The sequence below is a fragment of the Rutilus rutilus genome, assembly GCF_951802725.1.
Source record: "Rutilus rutilus genome assembly, chromosome: 2".
NCBI lineage: Eukaryota > Metazoa > Chordata > Actinopteri > Cypriniformes > Leuciscidae > Rutilus > Rutilus rutilus.
In genome coordinates, this window is record NC_140210.1 from 57,236,700 (window position 1) to 57,256,571 (window position 19,872).

General features: G+C 39.4%; 1 protein-coding gene across 1 annotated transcript; it reads left to right on the top strand.

The window, feature by feature from the left end:
• Positions 1–11: 11 nt before the first annotated feature.
• LOC311286381 (uncharacterized protein) lies at positions 12–15,213 on the top strand. Its single transcript, XM_084402583.1, has 4 exons — positions 12–27; positions 529–696; positions 899–1,283; positions 6,946–15,213. The coding sequence occupies exons 2-4, from the start codon at positions 529–531 to the stop codon at positions 7,959–7,961; spliced, it is 1,569 nt and encodes a 522-aa protein (XP_084258709.1). The 5' UTR covers positions 12–27; the 3' UTR covers positions 7,962–15,213.
• Positions 15,214–19,872: the final 4,659 nt, after the last annotated feature.

Here is a 19,872-nt window from a genome sequence, read left to right on the forward strand (position 1 = left end):
ACACTGAGGTGTGTTGTTTTAAACTGTGTGTGTGATTGTTGATTTTCTGTCTGTAGTGTTTTAATGAGCTTTAAATTAACTACTTTTTAGCATTTATCATTAAAAAAAAACGAATTACCCGTGATTTTACCACAGTAACCATAGTAATGGGTATTTGTAATAGTAAGTTTATTGTAGTTATAAACACACATTAGCCTTTGCTTACTACAGTAGCTGTGTTTTAACTGTGATATTTGTAATAAAACCATAGCTATAACGTTTAATTTTTAATGCTGGACACTTAAATGACGCTTAGAAACGAGTACAAGTATCACATTATCATGTTTAATTTATGAAATCTGCGTTTAAATCCAGCAGTTTTAAATAATGATAATGTATTATAATGATATTCTTACGATAATGAATTTAAACATATACACGCCTAAACATATGTTAATTTATATCTTAAAGTTTTGATATCTTGAGTTTAAATCAGTGTGAGTTCATTATAAATGCCTCTTGTAATAATGATGTTGTGTTTGTCTTCAGATGTTGACCATGAGAGCGCAGATGGATGTGATCTGCTGTAAATCAGTAGGAACTGATCTGTCCATGCTGGATATTGAGGATTTCATCTCTGAAATCTGTCAGCTGAAGAAAGAGGTGGCGTCACTGGAGGCAAAGCTGAGAGAAAGAGGAGACAAACCCAACAGAGAGGTTTGAGCAGCTCATCATTTCATCCTTCAGCTCAATCAAACCAAAGTTTTGTTAGCTTCTCACTTCTTATGCACATCTCAAGTTACAACAGCAAAATATGCAAACAAATCACCAATATAACCACTAGAGATAACTGCTGAGTAATGAGGCTAATATCAACAGGTTGTTGTTTATTTGTGTTGATCTATGATGTGTTTGTCAGGATCTGGAGAAGGTTTCAGTGTGTGTGACTGATGGGACAGAAGCTCAGGATTCAGTCTGGAGATCCAGAGACACACAGGACTCAGAGCTCAGCCTCACTTTACTGTGTTATACTGACGCTCAGGATCATGGATCCGCTGATCAAACCTCTGACTGTAACGCTGGAGAACAGCAGATGAAGATGTGCTCCGTCAAACTGGAGGACTGCAGGAACCTGCTAGACAGACGAGGAGAAGAAACCACAGCAGAGGAACAACAACAGCGCCATGAGGAGGAGGATGTAGATGATGATGATGTTCAGGATGAGGATGATGAAGGAAATGATGTTGAGGATGAAGAAAATGAGGATAATCGAAATGATGACATTGATGATTTTATTCCTTCAGGTAAGTATCTTCCATTTATGATCTTTTGTTATGGCAAATCATAGTCAGAATGTGTGTAAACATGTAGTTGTGCTCCTAAATCAGCAGGTGCAGACATTAGTTACTGTGAACCGATGTGTTGAAAACACTGTATCATGAGCTGCATCACAATTTCACATTTATCTTTAATTTTTAAGCTCTTAAAGTTAAAGAAAAATATAGACAGATATTATAGGATTGCATGATGGTCAGTGCATGATTCATTAAATCTACTTGTGTTCATTTTATTTTAAAGTTAGAAATTTTGGTAATACTTTACAATAAGGTTTCATTAGTTAATGCATTAGTTAACATGAACTAACCATGAACAACGCCCCTGTTCAGCATTAGATAATCTTTGTTAACCCTCTGGGGTCTGAGGTGTTTTTGGGGTCCTTGAGATGTTCTGACATGCCCTGACATTTGTGCTTTTTTCAGTTGCTTATAAACATATTAATGGCAAAACAAAAATTACACACTATTTAGCACAAACAGGGCTACCGTAATATGTGAGCAACAAGAATGTACATGTCTGCATTTTTGAGAGAATAATGTTTATGCGTGGTTATTGAAAAAACTAAAAACTAAAGTTTCTGAAATAAGGCCATAAAACACACACTAAATATGTGCCAATAAGACTTTTGTCTAATAGATGTCATTGCCTAGTGTTTTTTCTTCAAAATTATGTGAAAATCACCCTGCCTAATCATTCACATAACACAATACATTGATTTGAATTTTGCAAAGCACTTTCTGTTTGGAAAGGCAATATGCGGAGTGGGCGTCACAGATCATGCATATTTAGTGGTTCACACCTTAGGAGACAATGGGGCCTGCATACTTAATTAGCCATTCATTCAGGTGAGTCACTGAGCCACAAGAATGCAAGAGCAACAGTTGGAAGCATCTCAATTCTTTTTTATTTTTCCACATATTGTGCTTGCAATTTGGCCTATAATATCCAAGGAAAACATGTCTAGTAATTGTGCAGTTAATTCTCATACTGTATTTTCAGTTTTGGAATATTTATCCTCTCCCCAAATTTGTCACAAATAAAACACAATAAAAATTATTTAAAGAAAAGGCTTATATTTACCTTTTAATAGTTTGTTTACATCTACCTTGTAAATATATTTTTTTATTAAAAAGGTTACAATTACAACAACAATTCAAGTGTAATCTTTCTTTGTAAAAACTAAAGTATACATTTTATCATACATATTTCAAAGTTAAAAAGGTTACAACAACAATAATTACAATTTCAACAATATTTCAAGTGTACTCTTTCTTTGTAAAAAAAAAGATTATAGGCCTACATTTTATCTATGTATTCATTACTTTGAATATAGCCAACATTGGAACAGTTAACATCTTAGTTGATGACTTTATTTTTGACAAAAATAGTAGGCTATTTTATATATAGAAATTGCTAAACAAAAGCTTATTTGATGTGGCAGTATATTCTACAGTAAAAACTGTACCCAAATCTACTAAACAAAATGTTGTCTTTCATATTTCGCCTGACTGTAACGTTGTTTTCATGAAATATTAGGGCATATTGTTAATTTGCCGTTTAATACGTTGCTTATACAAATAGCCTACATTTTATTTCAACATATTTCAGTCGATTTTTACTCATCTCAGTATAGCAATACAGTTTGCTAAAACAACATCATTCATTCACACACGCGATTTAAATTTAACTTCTGGCAAAGATGAAGTTGATGATAGGCTATTGACTCGCGATCTTCGCAGTAGGCTAGTGAACGCACCGGAGAAATGCACATTTATAAGGCTACATCGTTTTTTTTGTTTTGGATGGTTTTGTTTAGAACCAGCTTTCTGTAAATATATTAAAAAAATTTTAGACATGTGAGGCGAGTAGGCTACGGGTTCATGATGATCTCCAGTTCAGACCTTATGTTGTGATTGCTAGCCTATATTTACTTTAAATCCAGGAAATTTGTTAATGAAAAAAATATTAAAATTAAGATACAATTGATACAAAACGAAATTCGTTTTAAAGAAAGGATTTGTACTTTCTGTTTTGAGGTCTCTGTGAATGTTTGAAAGTATTTTAGTGCTTAGAGCGCTCGCGTCCATAATGGAGAACTGTCAGGTAATATTGTTTTTTTCCTCATAAATGCGAACACGAAAAATAAAAGACAAAAGACTTTTAAGTAAAACTTACTCCGAAATTGTGTCCTCGGCGGAATTCGCTCTTCAATATGTTGCCGTTCGTCGTCTGTTACAATCTTCCTCTGAGGAAACAACCCGGTATCGTGCATTCTTCCTCGCTGTCCAGAATCATCTGAAGGGCGTCTTTATTACCGGAGAAGCGTGCCATACTCTAAACGCGATTAACTATCAGTAAGTCTGATAGAAACTGTGTTTTTATGGCATTGATCGGGGGGCGTATGCGATGCATACTAGATCACCTAAACTATTTACATGTGAATCGCGCCGGGGGCGGGGCGGCCGCAGCTGATTATAAAGATAATGAGGCAGAAGGAAAAACGGTACCTCTCCTTGCTTTCAAACGGATTACATGAGTTGAAAACATTTGTGTTTTATATAAATGACTTCATTTAAAAGAAGAGATTTCAAGCTTCATAAAGACATAACTCACATGCCTGTGTGAGAAGTATTCGCTGAGTTATGATTCATTTTCGGACGCGTTTCAGAATGGACTACACGGACAGAGAGAAGGCAGAACTCGCTTCGTGTTTATTTTTCTTTATTTGGCAAAAAGCACCACACTTTGTTTTTATTGTGAGTATACACAAAAATAATACACATTTAACAGAATCGATTGATGTATGAAACTCCTATGGAAAATCAAAGTCAACAGAGTATTTATGAGTTTCTTTTACACTGATAAAAAAAAAGCGAGCTGGTATCGCCGGCGATACCGTAGACCTCTGGGGGTTAATGTTAACTCACACATGCTAATGCATCTATTCACATTAACAGCACAATTAGTTAACATGAACTAACCATGAACAACGCCTGTGAAAAGCGTTACTGTTTTGTAAGGTTAACTTACTGTACATATTTACATTAGTTTATGTAGCAGTTGACACACACACTAAGGATGAACATTTCTAAATCCCATCTTACCCTAAAGGTAAAAATGCTGTTGTGTACCTTATCAACATTATTTAATAATAAGGCATTGATTTGGGCTTTTGGTAAACATAATTCTACAGCAGAAACTAGCGGGAAAACATGTTCATGTTTATACATAGTGTGTGTCAACTGCTACATAAACTAATGTATATACAGTATTAGTGTTGTCAAAAGTACCGGTACTTTGGTACCAAGTCGGTACTGAAATTTTTAAAATGTGACGATACCAGCATTTCTGTAGTACCGGTACCCACCAATAGGAGCTGCTTTCAGTCGCTCCGTGTTTATCTAAGCTTGGGGCTCCAGACTAACTCTTTTACTAGGAGCACTGCAGCCGATATATACCACGATATATATAGTGTCTGTGTATATTAAACCACAAAAAGACTATTTAAAAATTAACCTTGCATGTTTTGCTGGTCTCAAACGCACGGTTTCATTTACCTCACACACACACACACACACACACTGAAGCACGAGTGACGCTCGCGCTGTTTTCAGTCTCTGCTGCCTCATGATATGATGACATGATGAATCTCCAGAGCCGCTCTGAGAGTCACTTCATGAGCATTTTAGCGTTTCATTTGAGAAAAACTATCGTCATATCATACACACACAGAAACTCAAAGGTCTTCACGGCAACCTGTCAAAATAAAAGTTCGGTTTAACTTAAATTTTTTTACAGAAATAATTATAGTAGGCTACTTATATAAGGCTACTGTAAAGTAGATTTAGCCACGTCTTCATGTATTAAAAATACTACTACTAATAATAATAATTTGTGCATAGAAGGTTGTTTATTTTTCAATTGATTAAAAAAAATATATATATTAGCAATATTTATGTTTAAACAGCATATAGCCTTCAATGCTTATATGTATAATTTACTCATGCTTAACGTCATAAATAATAAAGTCATTGAATTGAATTGAATTTTTTTTTTTGAAATAGTTAAATAAAATAGCAAAATAGTTCCAACAGATTTTGCTGTGGTACCGAAATTGGTACCGAGAACCGTAAATTTTGAATGGTATCGGTACCGACCACTGGAATTTTGGTATCATCCCTACTAGGGCTGCACGATATTGGGAAAAAAATTACATTGCGATATTTTTTTCCCCAACGATATATATTGCGATATTGCGAGCCATCAATCCAGGCTAAAGTCAATAATTACCATTCCATGTTATTAATAATTTCACTAATAAGCAAGCTTCATTACAAGTGACAAAAAGGCCACTTAATATTTTATTCCAGAAACATATTTCTCTCAGAATTCGGTGAACGTTCTACACAGGACCTATTAACGTTCTTCAGGTTCTAGGACCCGAAAAATTATGTTTTCTGTGCTGATTCAGTGACGCGTTCATGTAAACGGCACCTAGAACCAGCAAAAGTAATGATTAATAATATGTAAAATATTACAGTGAGACATTTTAATTGTTTATTAATAAACAAGTGTTTTCTGTAAAGATGAAGTTGACAATTACTGACTCGCGATCTTCGCAGCAGTGATCGGGAGAAATGCACTTTTCATATACAGATTAAATTTTTTTTAATGGTTCTTCTGTAGATAATAGTTATATTTCAATTTTTTTTATTATTATTGTTATTTTTAGGTGTGTGAGGCGAGTAGGCTACCTTTTATGCTGAGTTTCGGTTCATGGATGATAGCTTAATCTCCAGTTCAGGCGCTGGCTGCTAAATTTAATTTTTAGGCTAGGTCCTATTTATTAAATCCAGAAAATTGGATAATGAAATACTGATTAAAATTAAGATACAATTAATACAAAACGAAATTCGTTTTAAAGAAAGGCTTTGTGCTTTCTGTTTGAGGTCTCTGTGAAAGTTTTAAAGCAGTTTTTTTGTGCGGCTTTCATAACGGTCGCGTGACGCGTCCATAATGTCACGTAACATTGTTTTTTCCTCATAAATGCGAACACGAAACGATTAAAAAAAAAAGACAACCATCCACGACTTTATAACACTCCAGCAAAGTAGCCTACCTCTTTTTGGTCAACATCCTCCTTTTTGTAGACGAAATAGGCTAGTCCCAAATTTTGAATTTGTTGCGGAGGATCCTCTTCGTCGCGCATTTTTAGCTATAGGATTGCCAGTGAATGTTGGCTGTGAGCGTGAGCGCGGCAGAGCAAACAATCACTGTGCAGGCACGCAGAACGCGTATGTCACCCCAGCAAAAAGCCATACAACAAACTCGTGTTTACTGTGTGCTACCGTTCTCTTACACTATGGGTGCTACTAACGTTACCCTTCGCATCGCATGTTCCGGCGATGTGACTATCGCTCATTTGCACATCGCAATGTCGATGTTAAAACAGAATATCGTTCAGCCCTAATCCCTACTAGTATATATGTACAGTAAGTTAACCTTACAAAACAGTAAAGCTTTTCACAGGCATTGTTCATGGTTAGTTACAGCATGTGCTGTTAAAGTGAATAGATGCATTAGTATATGTGTGAGTTAACATTAACAAAGATTTTAATACCTTTTCAGATGTGAATGGAGGTTCATCTTCTGATGAGGAAACAACCTCGACATCAAAAGATCACCTGAAGGTCAAGAGTTTCTCCTGCGTCACCTGTGGGAAAACATTGAGCTCAAAGAGAAATTTAGCGAGACACGAGAGAACACACACAGAACAGAAAAGCTTCTCCTGCAAGAGATGCAACATCAGCTTTCCTACCTTAGAAGAGAAGAGACTTCATTCAAAAGAGCACAGCGAGAAGGAGTTTCACTGCAAACAGTGCGGGAAGGATTTTTTCACCACTCCATCTAATATGACAGTTCATATGAAGACACACACTGGCGAAAAGACTTTCCACTGCAGTGAGTGCGACAAGTATTTCTTGCACAAAGGGAATCTTAATGTTCATAAGCGAATCCACACGGGTGAAAGGCCGTACAAGTGTCCTCACTGCGATAGAAGATTCATGTATGGATCCCATTTGAAGAAGCATGTGCGCGTTCACACCAACGAGAGGCCGTACCAGTGCAGCGAATGTGGGAAAACCTTCACAAACTCAACCTGTCTAAAGTCACACCAGAAAACACACTCTTCTCAGGAGAAACCGTATCAGTGTTCACACTGCGATAAACGATTCCGTCAAAATTTTTATTTGATTTGCCATGAGAGGACTCACACCGGAGAGAAACCGTACCTGTGCTCCTACTGCGGGAAGAGCTTCTTTAGCCAGGCTCATTTGGCACTTCATCTGAGAGTTCACACTGGAGAAAGACCGTATCACTGTGGCGTTTGTGGGAAGAGTTTCGCTAAACTGTGTACCTTAAAAAATCACCAGCGGATTCATACAGGAGAAAGACCGTTCAAGTGTTCTCAGTGTGACAAGACGTTTGCTCGGTTAGACGTCCTGAAGACTCATGAGCGAGTTCATACAGGAGAGAAGCCTTACCGCTGCTCCATCTGCAACGAGAGATTCGCTTATTTAGGTAGTTTTCAGACCCACCAGAAGAAACACGCTAAAGAACAAACTGCTCCTGAATCATCATAGTGTCTTTTCATCAGTAAATCTGGACTCATTGAGCTCATCCTGAAACTGTACATTGAGCTCTTTCTGCCAGTAGGAGGCAGTGTCACATTGAGCTTGTGGATTGAGAGAGTAGAGATGGATTGAACTAAACTCTGTATATGAAGTTGTTTTGGACAGAATAGAACAATGATTGTAACTTGAGCTATTTATTACTATTAGCTAATATGTTTGACAAACACACTGTCACAGTAGCCGCAAAAAAATCTAATTAATGTTAATTCTCAATAACTCCTGTAGACGTCTGACAGAAAGTCTGGTTAGAATTCTGATTAACTAAAGAGAAAAGAAGACATTAAATCTCTGAAGATCTCAGAGGAGGATTAAACAACTAGATGTTGATTTTTGTCTTGAAAATGTTTGGTCGTCATTATGGTGATCAGTATTTCTTTTTGTTGGTCAGTTTGACTTGACTTTTTATGTGAGTTTGTAGTTTTTAACATACTATATATCAGAACCATTTTATATGTTTCCCTATCAGTCGCTCACGTTCAACATAACATCAACGTAATTGGAATCGCCTTGTGATACCAATCTACTTTGAGAATATTAAAACGAGCCAAATGCACATGGTATGTGATAATTGCATCAGCTGTTCTGCTTGCAGCGCGAGCATATAACGAGCAGCAGGTGCGTCGCATATTTGTCTCTCGCTTTGGAGCCAAGCGGTTCTACTGTTCCTGCTCTACAATCTTCTGAATGTGTTACACTTCAAACGAGTCTGCTTCCTCAGGAGAACGCCTCTTCAATCTGGTGTTGGTATTACAGCACAGACAGCGCTGGCCACAATCTCACTCCCCCTCACTCCTCTATCGCATCACAGACATGTTGAGACTCTGTTTGTGGGTGGTTATATTCTCTTATGAGAGCATGACCACATTGTCTGTCTTGCCGAGCACGTTGTTTGTCTTGCCTTTTTCATTAAGGTTAAACAATCAGTGTGTCAAGTTGACGACCCACATTCACTGTTCTGCATGCCTGGTAGCTTCTCGATGGGATGCTGGTCATTCTCATGATGGACCTAGCATTTCATTCGGGGCTCCAGGGGAGGATTAGACAAGATCGCTGCATCAGAGAGAGGGCTGTTACACTCTGGAAATGATGATGATGCTGAGCTCCCACTATAATGGTGTGCATGCTCATGCTGAATCAGATTCAGACTTGGAAGCCATGCTTTCCCGAGTCAGTCATACTGCATGAAGGTAGTTCTGAGTCGGGGTTGAGCTGCGCCTTGTTACTGACTGTGTTTAAAGTCACAGCGCTGGCCCTCGGCCAGAAGTGGTCCAGAAGCGCCCCCTGGATAAACCTTGCAGAGGTGTGAGACACCGCTATGCCTTGCCACCCTCTTGCTTCACCAGCATTAGCCTGATGTGCTTGCGTCTATGCCATCTCACTCATCCCCTGCCGATCGGTAGAGTCAGGTTAGTGTTACACTGCACACTCAGACCCCACTTCGGGCCGCTATGTCATCTGAGTCTGGTCCCTGCATTCCACCGCGCTACCCCACCCCAGGTACGTCTGTCAAGACACCATACGGTGTCTGGGAGCCTGGCTGGCGCTTCCCAGCCAGTCTTACTGGCTCATCCGTACCATCAGACTCGGCTATGCAATTCAGTTCTGCCGGCGTCCCCTGGCCTTCACCAGACAGAGATCGCAGTCCTACTGGCGAAGGACGCAAGTGAGCTGATCCCTGCAGCCGATATGAAGACTGGCTTCTACAGCCCGTACTTCATTGTACCCAAGAAAAGCAGTGGGTTACAACCTATCTTGGACCTGCATGTCTTGAACCGATCCCTTCACAGGCTGCCTTTCAAGATGCTTACGCAGAAGCGCATTTTCAAGTGCATCCGCCCCCAAGATTGGTCTGCAGTGATCGACCTGAAGGATGTGTACTTTCTTGTCTCGATTCCCCCTCGACACAGACTGTTTCTTCACTTTGCATTCCAGGGGCGGGCATATCAGTACAAAGCATTCTCATTTACCTCGACGACTGGCTCATTCCCCCTCTACAAGGCGCCTCTATGCGTTAAAGGGGAATCTGTTCGTTGAGTGGTATTCTTCTCACGAGGAGAACCTCCGAACTTGCTTGATCAGAGCCGTGCTTTCCTTCCTGCAAGATAGGTTTGAGCGAAGGCTGTCTCCCTCCACCTTTAAAGAGTATGTTGCCGCTATTTGCGCACATCACAATGCAGTTGAAGGTAAGTCGCTGGGTGAGCATTTCCTGATTGTCAGGTTCCTGAGGGGGGCGAGGAGACTAAATCCGCCTCGCCAGCTCTCTTTACCCTCTTGGGATTTGTCCTGTTCCTTTCGGCACTTCAGAGACCACCCTTTGAGCCTTTGCAGTCAGCGGAGTTAAAATTTCTGTCCTGTAAAACACTACTCCTGATTGCATTGGCCTCCATCAAGAGGGTTCCGGGACCAGGTGGTGAACCTGCAAGCGTGGCCTTCGGAGGAGGCAGACCCAGCCCTGACTTTTTCTCTGTCCCGTTTGTGCTCTGCATCTTAACATTGATAGAACGCAAAGCCTCAGGACCTCTGATCAGCTCTTTGTCTGTTACGGAGGCCAGCAGAAGGGAAAGGCTGTCTCCAAGTAGAGGATGGCCCACTAGATAGTGGATGCTATTGCTTTGGCTTACGAAGCCCAAGGCCTGCCGGGGTTGAGAGCCCACTCCACTAGGAGTGTCACTTCTTCTTGGACACTGGCACACTGTGCCTCGCTGACAGACATCTGTAGAGCTGCAGGCTGGGCGACACCTAACACGTTGGCTAGGTTTTATAGCCTACGTGTTGAGCTGGTTTCTTCCTGTGTGCTCACTTCAACCAGCCGGTAACACCGAAGTTCTTGCTCTAGTGTAGGCTTGCTAGTCACAGCAACTCCTCATGGAGTGGATACTTGCACTTTTCTGCCCCAGTCGAGTTCCCCACTTAGGCGAACCCTGTTGAGTACCTCCGCACCGCTTCGGCAGTCAGACGTTGTGGAGCATCTGACGCCTGGCCTAGTGCTCGTAGGCTTGTGTACCTGTCCTAGGCTGAGTTTCATATGTGGTGATCCCTGCGGCGATCCCAAATGCGTATTCTTCCATGACCAGCTCCCTGTGGTGAGCCTGGGTGCTTCTAAATACTTAATTGTGCATCCTCGTATCCTTTCCTCGCTTACTTTCCTTGCGTCTCAGCTCCACTCCCTGTAGGATGCGAGGGAAGGACGCAAGGAGGTGTTTACTGTTACTCGCAGTAACTGCCATGCAGGCTAGAATTGCAAAACATTATTGGATAATTCTTATAATTGACATTTCTCTGGGCCAATCGGAATCTTACCACTTTTTCCTCTTGGCCAATCGTTATCCATCTTAGCACTTACGTCAGAATCTTGAAGCACACAGCGTCTTGCTCTCTCTCCCTCGCACATATTAATCAAAATAAATCGACACGGTGGTAAAAGGTCGGAACACCAAAGTTTCTTGTGGAGCATTCAGAGATTTTTTTTTTTCCTGAATTACCGCTGGGTGTGAATTGTGCTAAATAAGTTGCCTTATCTTCTCTGAAAAGCGTTCCGGACATTCAGCTGACATAAAACAACACTTTAATAAAACAAAAAAAACTATCCAGTGATGAAATGTTTTCTGTGTTGACACAAATCTTGGATGTCCATGTCCTAACTGCTGGGATAATCACACAACGCGCATGACACGTCCAGTTCGCGAACGAATGACTCCTTTGAACCGATTCATTTTTAATGAATGGTTAAAACAACTGATCTTTCCAACAGTGAACTCAGGAGACGTCTGAATCGGTGTATAACTAATCAGTAACACTTTACAATAAGGTTCTATTTATTACATAAATTACATAAAAAGTACAGTTTTCTTACTCAAGCTTAAGCTTCAAAATAAATAAAACCAGCTTTTTTTTTTTTTGAAAAGCATATTACTACGTTTTTCCACACAGTGCTATCAAGAAGAAGCGTTAAAGAATCGGATCGATAAGCAGAATCGTCAGTGGCATTATTATTGATAAAATCTTATCAATTCCCATCCCTATGTGAAGTGAGTAAAATTATAATCAAACATTAAAGAACACGCATGTTTTTTTAATAGTTTTTTTTTGTTTAGAGTTAAAAGATTAAAACATTTTGCTGGAGTCATTTCAGCAGACAATGTTAAAGCGCAGACATGACTCATGGATATCGGATATCTCCGCTGGTTGGATCGGGAAAATCGGATATGTGAATTACACTGGTATCGGTACCGATACCGATACTGGATCGGCCCCATCCCTAATTATAACATATACAAAAATATAACAAATATGCAATAAATATGTGACTATATTCTGGAAATAGGCTCCAAACACACACACAATGACTGTATGTTTTTAAGTAATTTGATAAAAAACGAAATTCCCTTAAAATTACCAGCAAACTGCTACAGTTGATGATGCGCATATTCCAGTTTAGAAACATAACCATTATCTGAGTTATGTTTAGCTTGTCCTTTCCTTCTTTCAAATCCTCTACAGAATATTTATGTACCAAATGAAACTTTTTAAATGTACTGACTAACATATTAAACAATTAAATTATTTAAAGGGACACTCCACCCATTTGCATTAAGCTTTGCATTGTTAGAAACCCAGTCATACTATTGAATGGTCGTGCAACACTCTCTCATTTTCCCCTGAGACGGGAGAAATCCGTTATTTACCTCTTACACTTCCTCCTACAATGACGCAAAAATCGTCATTTTGCGTCATTGTAGGAGGAAGTGTAAGAGGGGGGGATTTCTGTTGAGACTACAAGCACTCGTTCCTCATCTTTCCCAGGGGGCGGGACCCGCTCACGCTACAGACCTATTACAGATCAGTGGGTGGGACTTTACTCTCTGAAACTGAAAGCAATATCCTTCATCTTGTTTGAAGCTAAGCTAATAGGCGCTGTGGAGACAGATGTAAAGTTATGACAATAGCGGAGGAGAGTACTCAATATGATATAGACTAGAGGAAGAGGATTTCGGAAGTCTGATGCTTGAATCAGGTGTTTGTGGCTACCTTTACAAGCCGCATTGTAGCGAAGAGCAGCCGAGGCAGAAGACCTGCCTGCCGCGGACAAGGAGCCCGGACTGGCTCGTGTTAGGGCGGACTGGTGGCGCCGGTGATCTCACTATGCAACTACGAACCGCTACGAACACAGAGATAGAGTCCGTCTGTGGCAAAGATTTTCAACGATGACAATTTCTCCTGGACGAAATCTCTGAATCAGACGAGGACACGGACGTTTGTGTTGTGAACTATCCTAGTTTCGCACCGCATATGTTCTGACTGAACATCCAGGTACCATGCAATAATTCACCTTTTCGAAAGAAATACAAACGAGGAGTAATGCACTAATGAGTTCGCCAACTAACTAGACATTTTGTGTGAATGTGAAATTAATTTCAAGCTCTGGTGGAAGCTAGCCTTGTAGACGGAAGAGTGATTTCTCTTATAGGCAGATATGCGCTTTCTGGATTAGTGGGAGTGGCTTGCGGAGCTGTGCAATGTGGTGCATTGTGGGAGTTGTTGTCTTTCATACAAATGCGTCCTGAAGTTATTTTTTGTCTTTTCTCGGTCACAAAGGCACCAAATTCAAAATTTCTTTTACATTTCGACTACATATATGACCCACTTTAAATAAAAAACAATGTTCAAATGGGTGAAATGCCCCTTTAAGAAGCATCCAAGTAAATTAAAACTTTCCATTTAGAGTGTGTAGCGTCTGGACCAATCAGACACACACAAATTATTCATTTATTTTTATGAATAATCCAGCAAACTCACTCTCCCAACAAATGCCTGTGAAACGTCCCCCACCCAATCAGACTTTTCTTTGGCGCTTGTGCCATAACAAATATCTTTTCTAAACATTCAATTATAGCAGTCAAAGAAAATCTTACTTGCAAAAGTCAAGGGTCAAGAGCCCAACTAAAGCAAACAGGCCTGAGCAACGCCTGCCATGCTTTCATACTCCCAAAAGGGAGTCAGACTTTTCTTCAATCCAGAAAAACTGCAACTTTACCATCACTGATTGGGCACGATCAACTCCTGGCCTTTTCGGCACTTCAGGATGGCGTGCCGTCCAGCGTGCCCTCAGCAGGCTTCCACTTACAACAGCCATGTGCTTGAAACCACCATGCAAGTGTATCATATCTCCTCCACCCAGCAGAGAAGACTGCAACTTGCACCATGACTTTTGACACTCACGGACTCATCAACGAACTCAATTTTCAACCACTTCAAGAATTGTCCTGCACCCACAAACTATGCAAGTATCAATTTAATGAGGTACTCTGAAAATGATAAGCTGATGGTTCTTTTCATACTGAAATTGATCTTTTCCATAGTTCTATCACCTGCGTATGTATGGATGAATGTATGTATGTTTGTTTAGTTATGTTTGTGATTTAGTTAATAAAACTTGTGCACAATTATGCATTTGGTTTCTGATCCTCTGCTTGCATACAAAGTCCCTTTTACGATCTTGATCTTGTTACATGCTCTAAGAGCTGTACAAGCTAAGGAATAATTATTTTTCAGTGACCATGAAAGATACACTTTTCTTAGAATAAATTAATTATCAAAGAGTTTGTTGGAACTGATTAATTGATTGCAATATTAAGTTAGCTTACCTCAAAGTTAATCTAATTAACTGACCCAAATATTAATAATTAATCATAATTGGTAATTATGGATTATTGTTAATATTTCCCCTTTGAGCTAATATCGTTACAAGTGACAAAGAGATTTTATGTAATTATTAATAACTACAATATCTCTGAAAGGTTAAAGCGAAACATTTGCACGCTGCAGTCATGTGATCTCAAATACGGGGAGTTAACCTGAGCAGTTAGTCTGTCCTTTCCATTCATCCGTCATTGATTCATCCAGATCAAGAGAGAGAGAGAGAGAGAGAGCAGTGATCAGTGCAAGTAAAAGTGATCATTGAGCATCTGAATCAGAAAAAGAGGATTTCTTGAGAGATGGCACCACCAGTTACAGGTCAGTAAATCACCTTATTAATCTGATGCAGTTAATTAAGAAGAAAATTAATCTTATTCTGGACATTCTAACACAATTTGATTACTTAACAACAAAATTAAAGTATTGACTTTATTTATAAAGAAAGCTATTGGATTTCAAAAAAAAAAAAAAAAAGACACCAAAAATTGTCACATGAATTGGAAAATGATGGGGGCCACATGAGAATGAAATAATTTGAGAAATGAGTTACTAATTTGATAAAACTGATTTACAGCTATAACAAATTTTAGAAGCATATTTAAAACTAATGAGAATATGAAAGATCAAACGGATAATTCAGAAAAATAAATACAATAAAAAGACAAGAGTTAGAAAAAAAACACTGACCTCAGGTAAACTAAAAAGGCAAGAAATTTGTTTATTCCTCGACCTGATAAAGGAATAATTCATAAATTAATCAATTATGTTGTGTAAGCATGTGGAAAATAGTTATAAGAAATCATAATGGTACTAAACATAACAACAGTTTCTTTTCCCATTGGTACTTGCTAAACCACTTGACACTTATGAAACTTGCTGTCATTTGATCGTTCTAACTGGTTGTTTACTGGTCCATTGTTTACTAAATCTCTATGACTCAGGTCTGTCCTTCAATTTAAAAGTAGATGAGACTTTTCAACAGTTTTATCTTTATCTTTTATCTTGCCAGGAGAAAATCAAACAAGTGATCGCTGTGAAACTTCAAGGACAAAAAGTACCGTATCATTTCTAATCCATAATACATTTTGTTTGATTAACTGACAGTTTACAGTGGATATTAATCCAGAGTCAGTTCAATCTTGAGAGAAAAATGACAAGAAAAGGTAGCAGGAGTATCTCTATAATCAACACTCCAGGCCTCCAAGATACATCAAAATTTATCAAAACAAAACTAAGTGTATGAGAATGTCTGCTCCTGGTCCTCGTGTGTTTCTGCTGGTCATCAGACTGGAAGAGAGATTCACAGGCGAAAAGAAGAACGCTGTGAAGTGGATTCAGGAGAACTATGGAGAAGAAGCTGTACGTTACACCATCATTCTGTTCACTCACGCTGATTCACTGCTCTCTGAAGTAGGATAAATTAGTTCCTCCAAAAGAAGATCCTAGAACTAAAATGGTTCCTAGTTCCTGCGGTGCGAACAAGCCAAAAACCGGGAACTTCCTACTGGCGGTGCGAACGCAACCAGGAAAATGTTCCTGGGGAATCATTAGTTATCGGGGAACCATCCTGGTGGCTAGATCCCAGAACTATCCGGTGCGAAAGCCCATAATGACTATTTGTTCAGCTGTAATGCACGGTCTTGGCAGCTGAAGTGTTCTCGTTTAAGATGTCTTGTCTCGCACAATACTCGTATGACTAAACGCACTCTGTCCTTCACACACACACACACACACACACACATTCACTGAACCCCTCTATGCTGGATCTCCTGCTCCAGTCAGACTGTTCTGTGTCTTTATGTGAGATTTAACAGCCTCTGGACGGCCTTTACAAGACATGCTGACAGAACATGATCATCCGTTACACTTTTCTTTGAGTGTTTCTATGAGAATGAGAGTAAGAGAAGAATCTGAATCACTTTGCAGCATTTGTTCTCATTGTTTTCTCTAACCCCGATTAACTGGAAAATAAATAAGCTCATGTACTTATTCTTACGTTAAATTCATTAAAATTGTTTAGAAAATCGAGTTCAAGTAAATGTCTGACCGACCTTGACTTTATAACACAAGTTTTTCCTCTGGCTGCTGTAACTGAGTGTTTATAAAACACATTTGTTATGGCACATACGCCTAAAGAAAATATGAGCATGTGGTTGTGTTTAGATGATAAAAATCATCATTTAGTGATTTGATTCTCTGATGTTTTCCAGAGCCTAATCTCTGATTAGACAGGTGATGTATTACTTGTATTATTCATTATAACAGAACTGATTCTGCTGTAAGATCCATTGTTGTGACAATCAGATTTTAAAAACCTCTATGGTATCATGCTGACTTACACAGTAATCAAGAATCAGCATATGAATCTCAACAATGGTGACCATTAAAAAATGAGTTTTGAATTATGCTAGTACCCAGCATGAAAATGAAAAGTTGCGATTTTCTAAGCCTATATGGCTAGGAACTACTCTCATTCCGGCGTAATAATCAAGGAACTGTGTGGCTGTACCATGAGTGCAGCAGGCGTAATGATATGACGCAGCGCCTAAAAATAGTCCCCAGCTCGGTAACTTCTTCCAACGTGACCGGGACTAAGTTTGTCTAACCTATTAGACCTATTTTCAGGCGCTGCGTCATATCACTACGCCTGCTGCACTCATGGTACAGCCGCACAGTTCCTTGATTATTACGCTGGAATGAGAGTAGTTCCTAGTAGAGGATGGATACCCGACCCGAGCCCGACGGGACCCGTCGGTACCCGACGGGCCGGGCCGGGTTCGGACAGATATTTAGAAATTATGTTCGGGTTCGGGTCGGGCTCGGTCACATCAGCGCGATAAGGCATTGAACATTTTAAATTTAAAACAGCTTATTATGTAGGTAATGTTAGCCAATGTGCCTGATGCTTTCATTTGATGCAAACGTTAATTTTTGTGATTAAAATGCATGTAAAATTTGACCATAACATCTGTCTTCCTGTGTGCGCTAATTTCAAATTTGTTTATGTAGCCGTGACAACCAAACACGTGCATGCGCGTCTGTGTTAAGTGCGCTTGTTTCTCCGTGCGCGCTGATGCACTCATCCTGTTGACATTTCCGAATGCGTTCCTATACAGTAATAAAAGCGGACTTTCCACACAAACAAACGTACATGTGTCATTAGTATGAGAAAAAAATGGGATTTTAACTGTCGGTCTCGGGTCGGGCTCGGACATAAATATCTTTATGCCTGTCGGGCTCGGGTCGGGTTCGGTTACTGCTCTGTCGGACGCGGGCCGGGCTCGGACAGAAAAATTCGGCCCGATCCGCACTCTAGTTCCTAGCCATATAGGCTTAGAAAATCGCAACTTTTCATTTTCGGTCGATCTTAGTACACGGTTTAACTACAGAAGAGTCAAGTTTTAAATAGGAAAAATATTGAAACTCTTTGGTCATTTTGAAAGAAATGCTACTGGACTCGTCTGAATCAATGATCTATGCTAAGCTATGCTAAAAGTGGTACCGTCAGACCCGGAGTTCGGCTGAATGGATTCTAAAACGGTAAACTGTTTAACTCTGGGGGAGTTGTAAAATGAGCATATTTCCGAAAAAAGTGGAGTATCCCTTTAAGTGCAAAAGTCAAGGGTCAAGAGCCCAACTAAAGCAAACGCTGATCTCCATCATGGTGACCTTAAATGAAACAAATAATCAACTTCTAAACCTTTGTTAATTCTAATAAGAACTTCTGTAGATGAATGGCAGTAATAAAGTAAAAGTGGTTAATAATAAGTGAAGCTTGTAATGCTGTTTGTGGAGTTGTTTAATCCTCCTCTGCTGAGATCTTCACAGATTTAATGTCTTCTTTTATCTCCCGTTGATTTTGCTGTGGCTGAAGTCAGTTGTAGTTCTTGTGTTTCTCTTTCCTTCAGTGATTCTGCTTGTTAACAGCAGGTGCTCATCACTAATTGAGGCGCTCAATCATCACTCAATAAATCACTTAATTATACAATTATCATTCTGGGATCTAGAAATGTTCTATAACTCATTCAGTTTGAGTTCTGTTTCAGTCATTCAAGTTTCGGTAATATTTGAGTGCTGTGAACTCAATTGCATTTAGTACATATTACTGTTAGGTTTTACAGTGCATGAGAGGATTTGTAAGCGTGTGTAACTCAAAACGGTGAATATTGCCTGTACTACGGTGAAAACGTAGCGTCTCTGCATCATCTTTTCTCATTTAGTTTCAAAACAAGGTGCCCTTTATTGATTTTTACTACGACATACGAGTGGAAACTGTACATTTTAATTTGCACACAGCTGGCAAGGTTTGCTCAAGTGCACGTTTATGGCACCCTCAAGTGGTGTTTTTAGCTGTGTGTATTCAAATGACTAGACAACAAAACAAATTTCACACGTCAGTATCATCAACAGTAATTACTGTGCATTTCTTTTCAGTAAATGCTTATATATCACTGATAATGTTGCAGACTCATTGCAACTCGACTAAACCTGATATGACAGCAGAGAAGGAGAGAGAGAGTCATGCAGAATAAATGACAAAGTCCTCTTCAACAACAAATGTCTTAAAGGGCAACTCATTCTCCAATATTGAATTTTGAATAGAATATTATACAAAATCTACACTGTAAAAAAAATTCGTAATTTTAACGGTAAAAAAATTAAAAAAGGCAAACGGAAAAGAAATGTTAATTGCTGAACAGCATGTGCCCTTACTATGGACAATGAAAAACTGTAATAGCTCTCATGGGACATTTCATGTAATTTTACAGTACTATACAGTCAGGGCTTGACATTAACACCCGCCAACCCGCCAAATGCGGGTGGATTTTGCTCGTGGCGGGTAACGCATCACTCCAACTAGCCACTTTGGCGGGTTGAATAATTGTAGTCTTCTCAAAAGGCATCTGAAATAAGTGTGACACTACGACACTACAAATCCCATAGGGCTGTCAACGAATATTCTAAATTCGAATATATATTCGAATAGTTTTAAAAAAACAGAATTTCGAAGGTGAAAATTAATATTCGAATGTGGAAAAACGCCCGCGGTAGCAGAGGCGCGGCTGTCTGCTTTGCGAGTGGGCGCGCTGCCTGAGGGGTCATTTTATTTAACGTTAAACAGAAACATTACTAAAGTGTAGGCTACTGTACTGACTGAATAGAT

Bases quoted from the DNA above. Each gene is read 5' to 3' on its own strand.
- LOC311286381 (XM_084402583.1), top strand. From the start codon at position 529: ATGTTGACCATGAGAGCGCAGATGGATGTGATCTGCTGTAAATCAGTA. The intron at 697-898 runs GTTTGAGCAGCT...TGTGTTTGTCAG, and splicing joins GAGACAAACCCAACAGAGAG to GATCTGGAGAAGGTTTCAGT. The intron at 1,284-6,945 runs GTAAGTATCTTC...ATACCTTTTCAG, and splicing joins TGATGATTTTATTCCTTCAG to ATGTGAATGGAGGTTCATCT.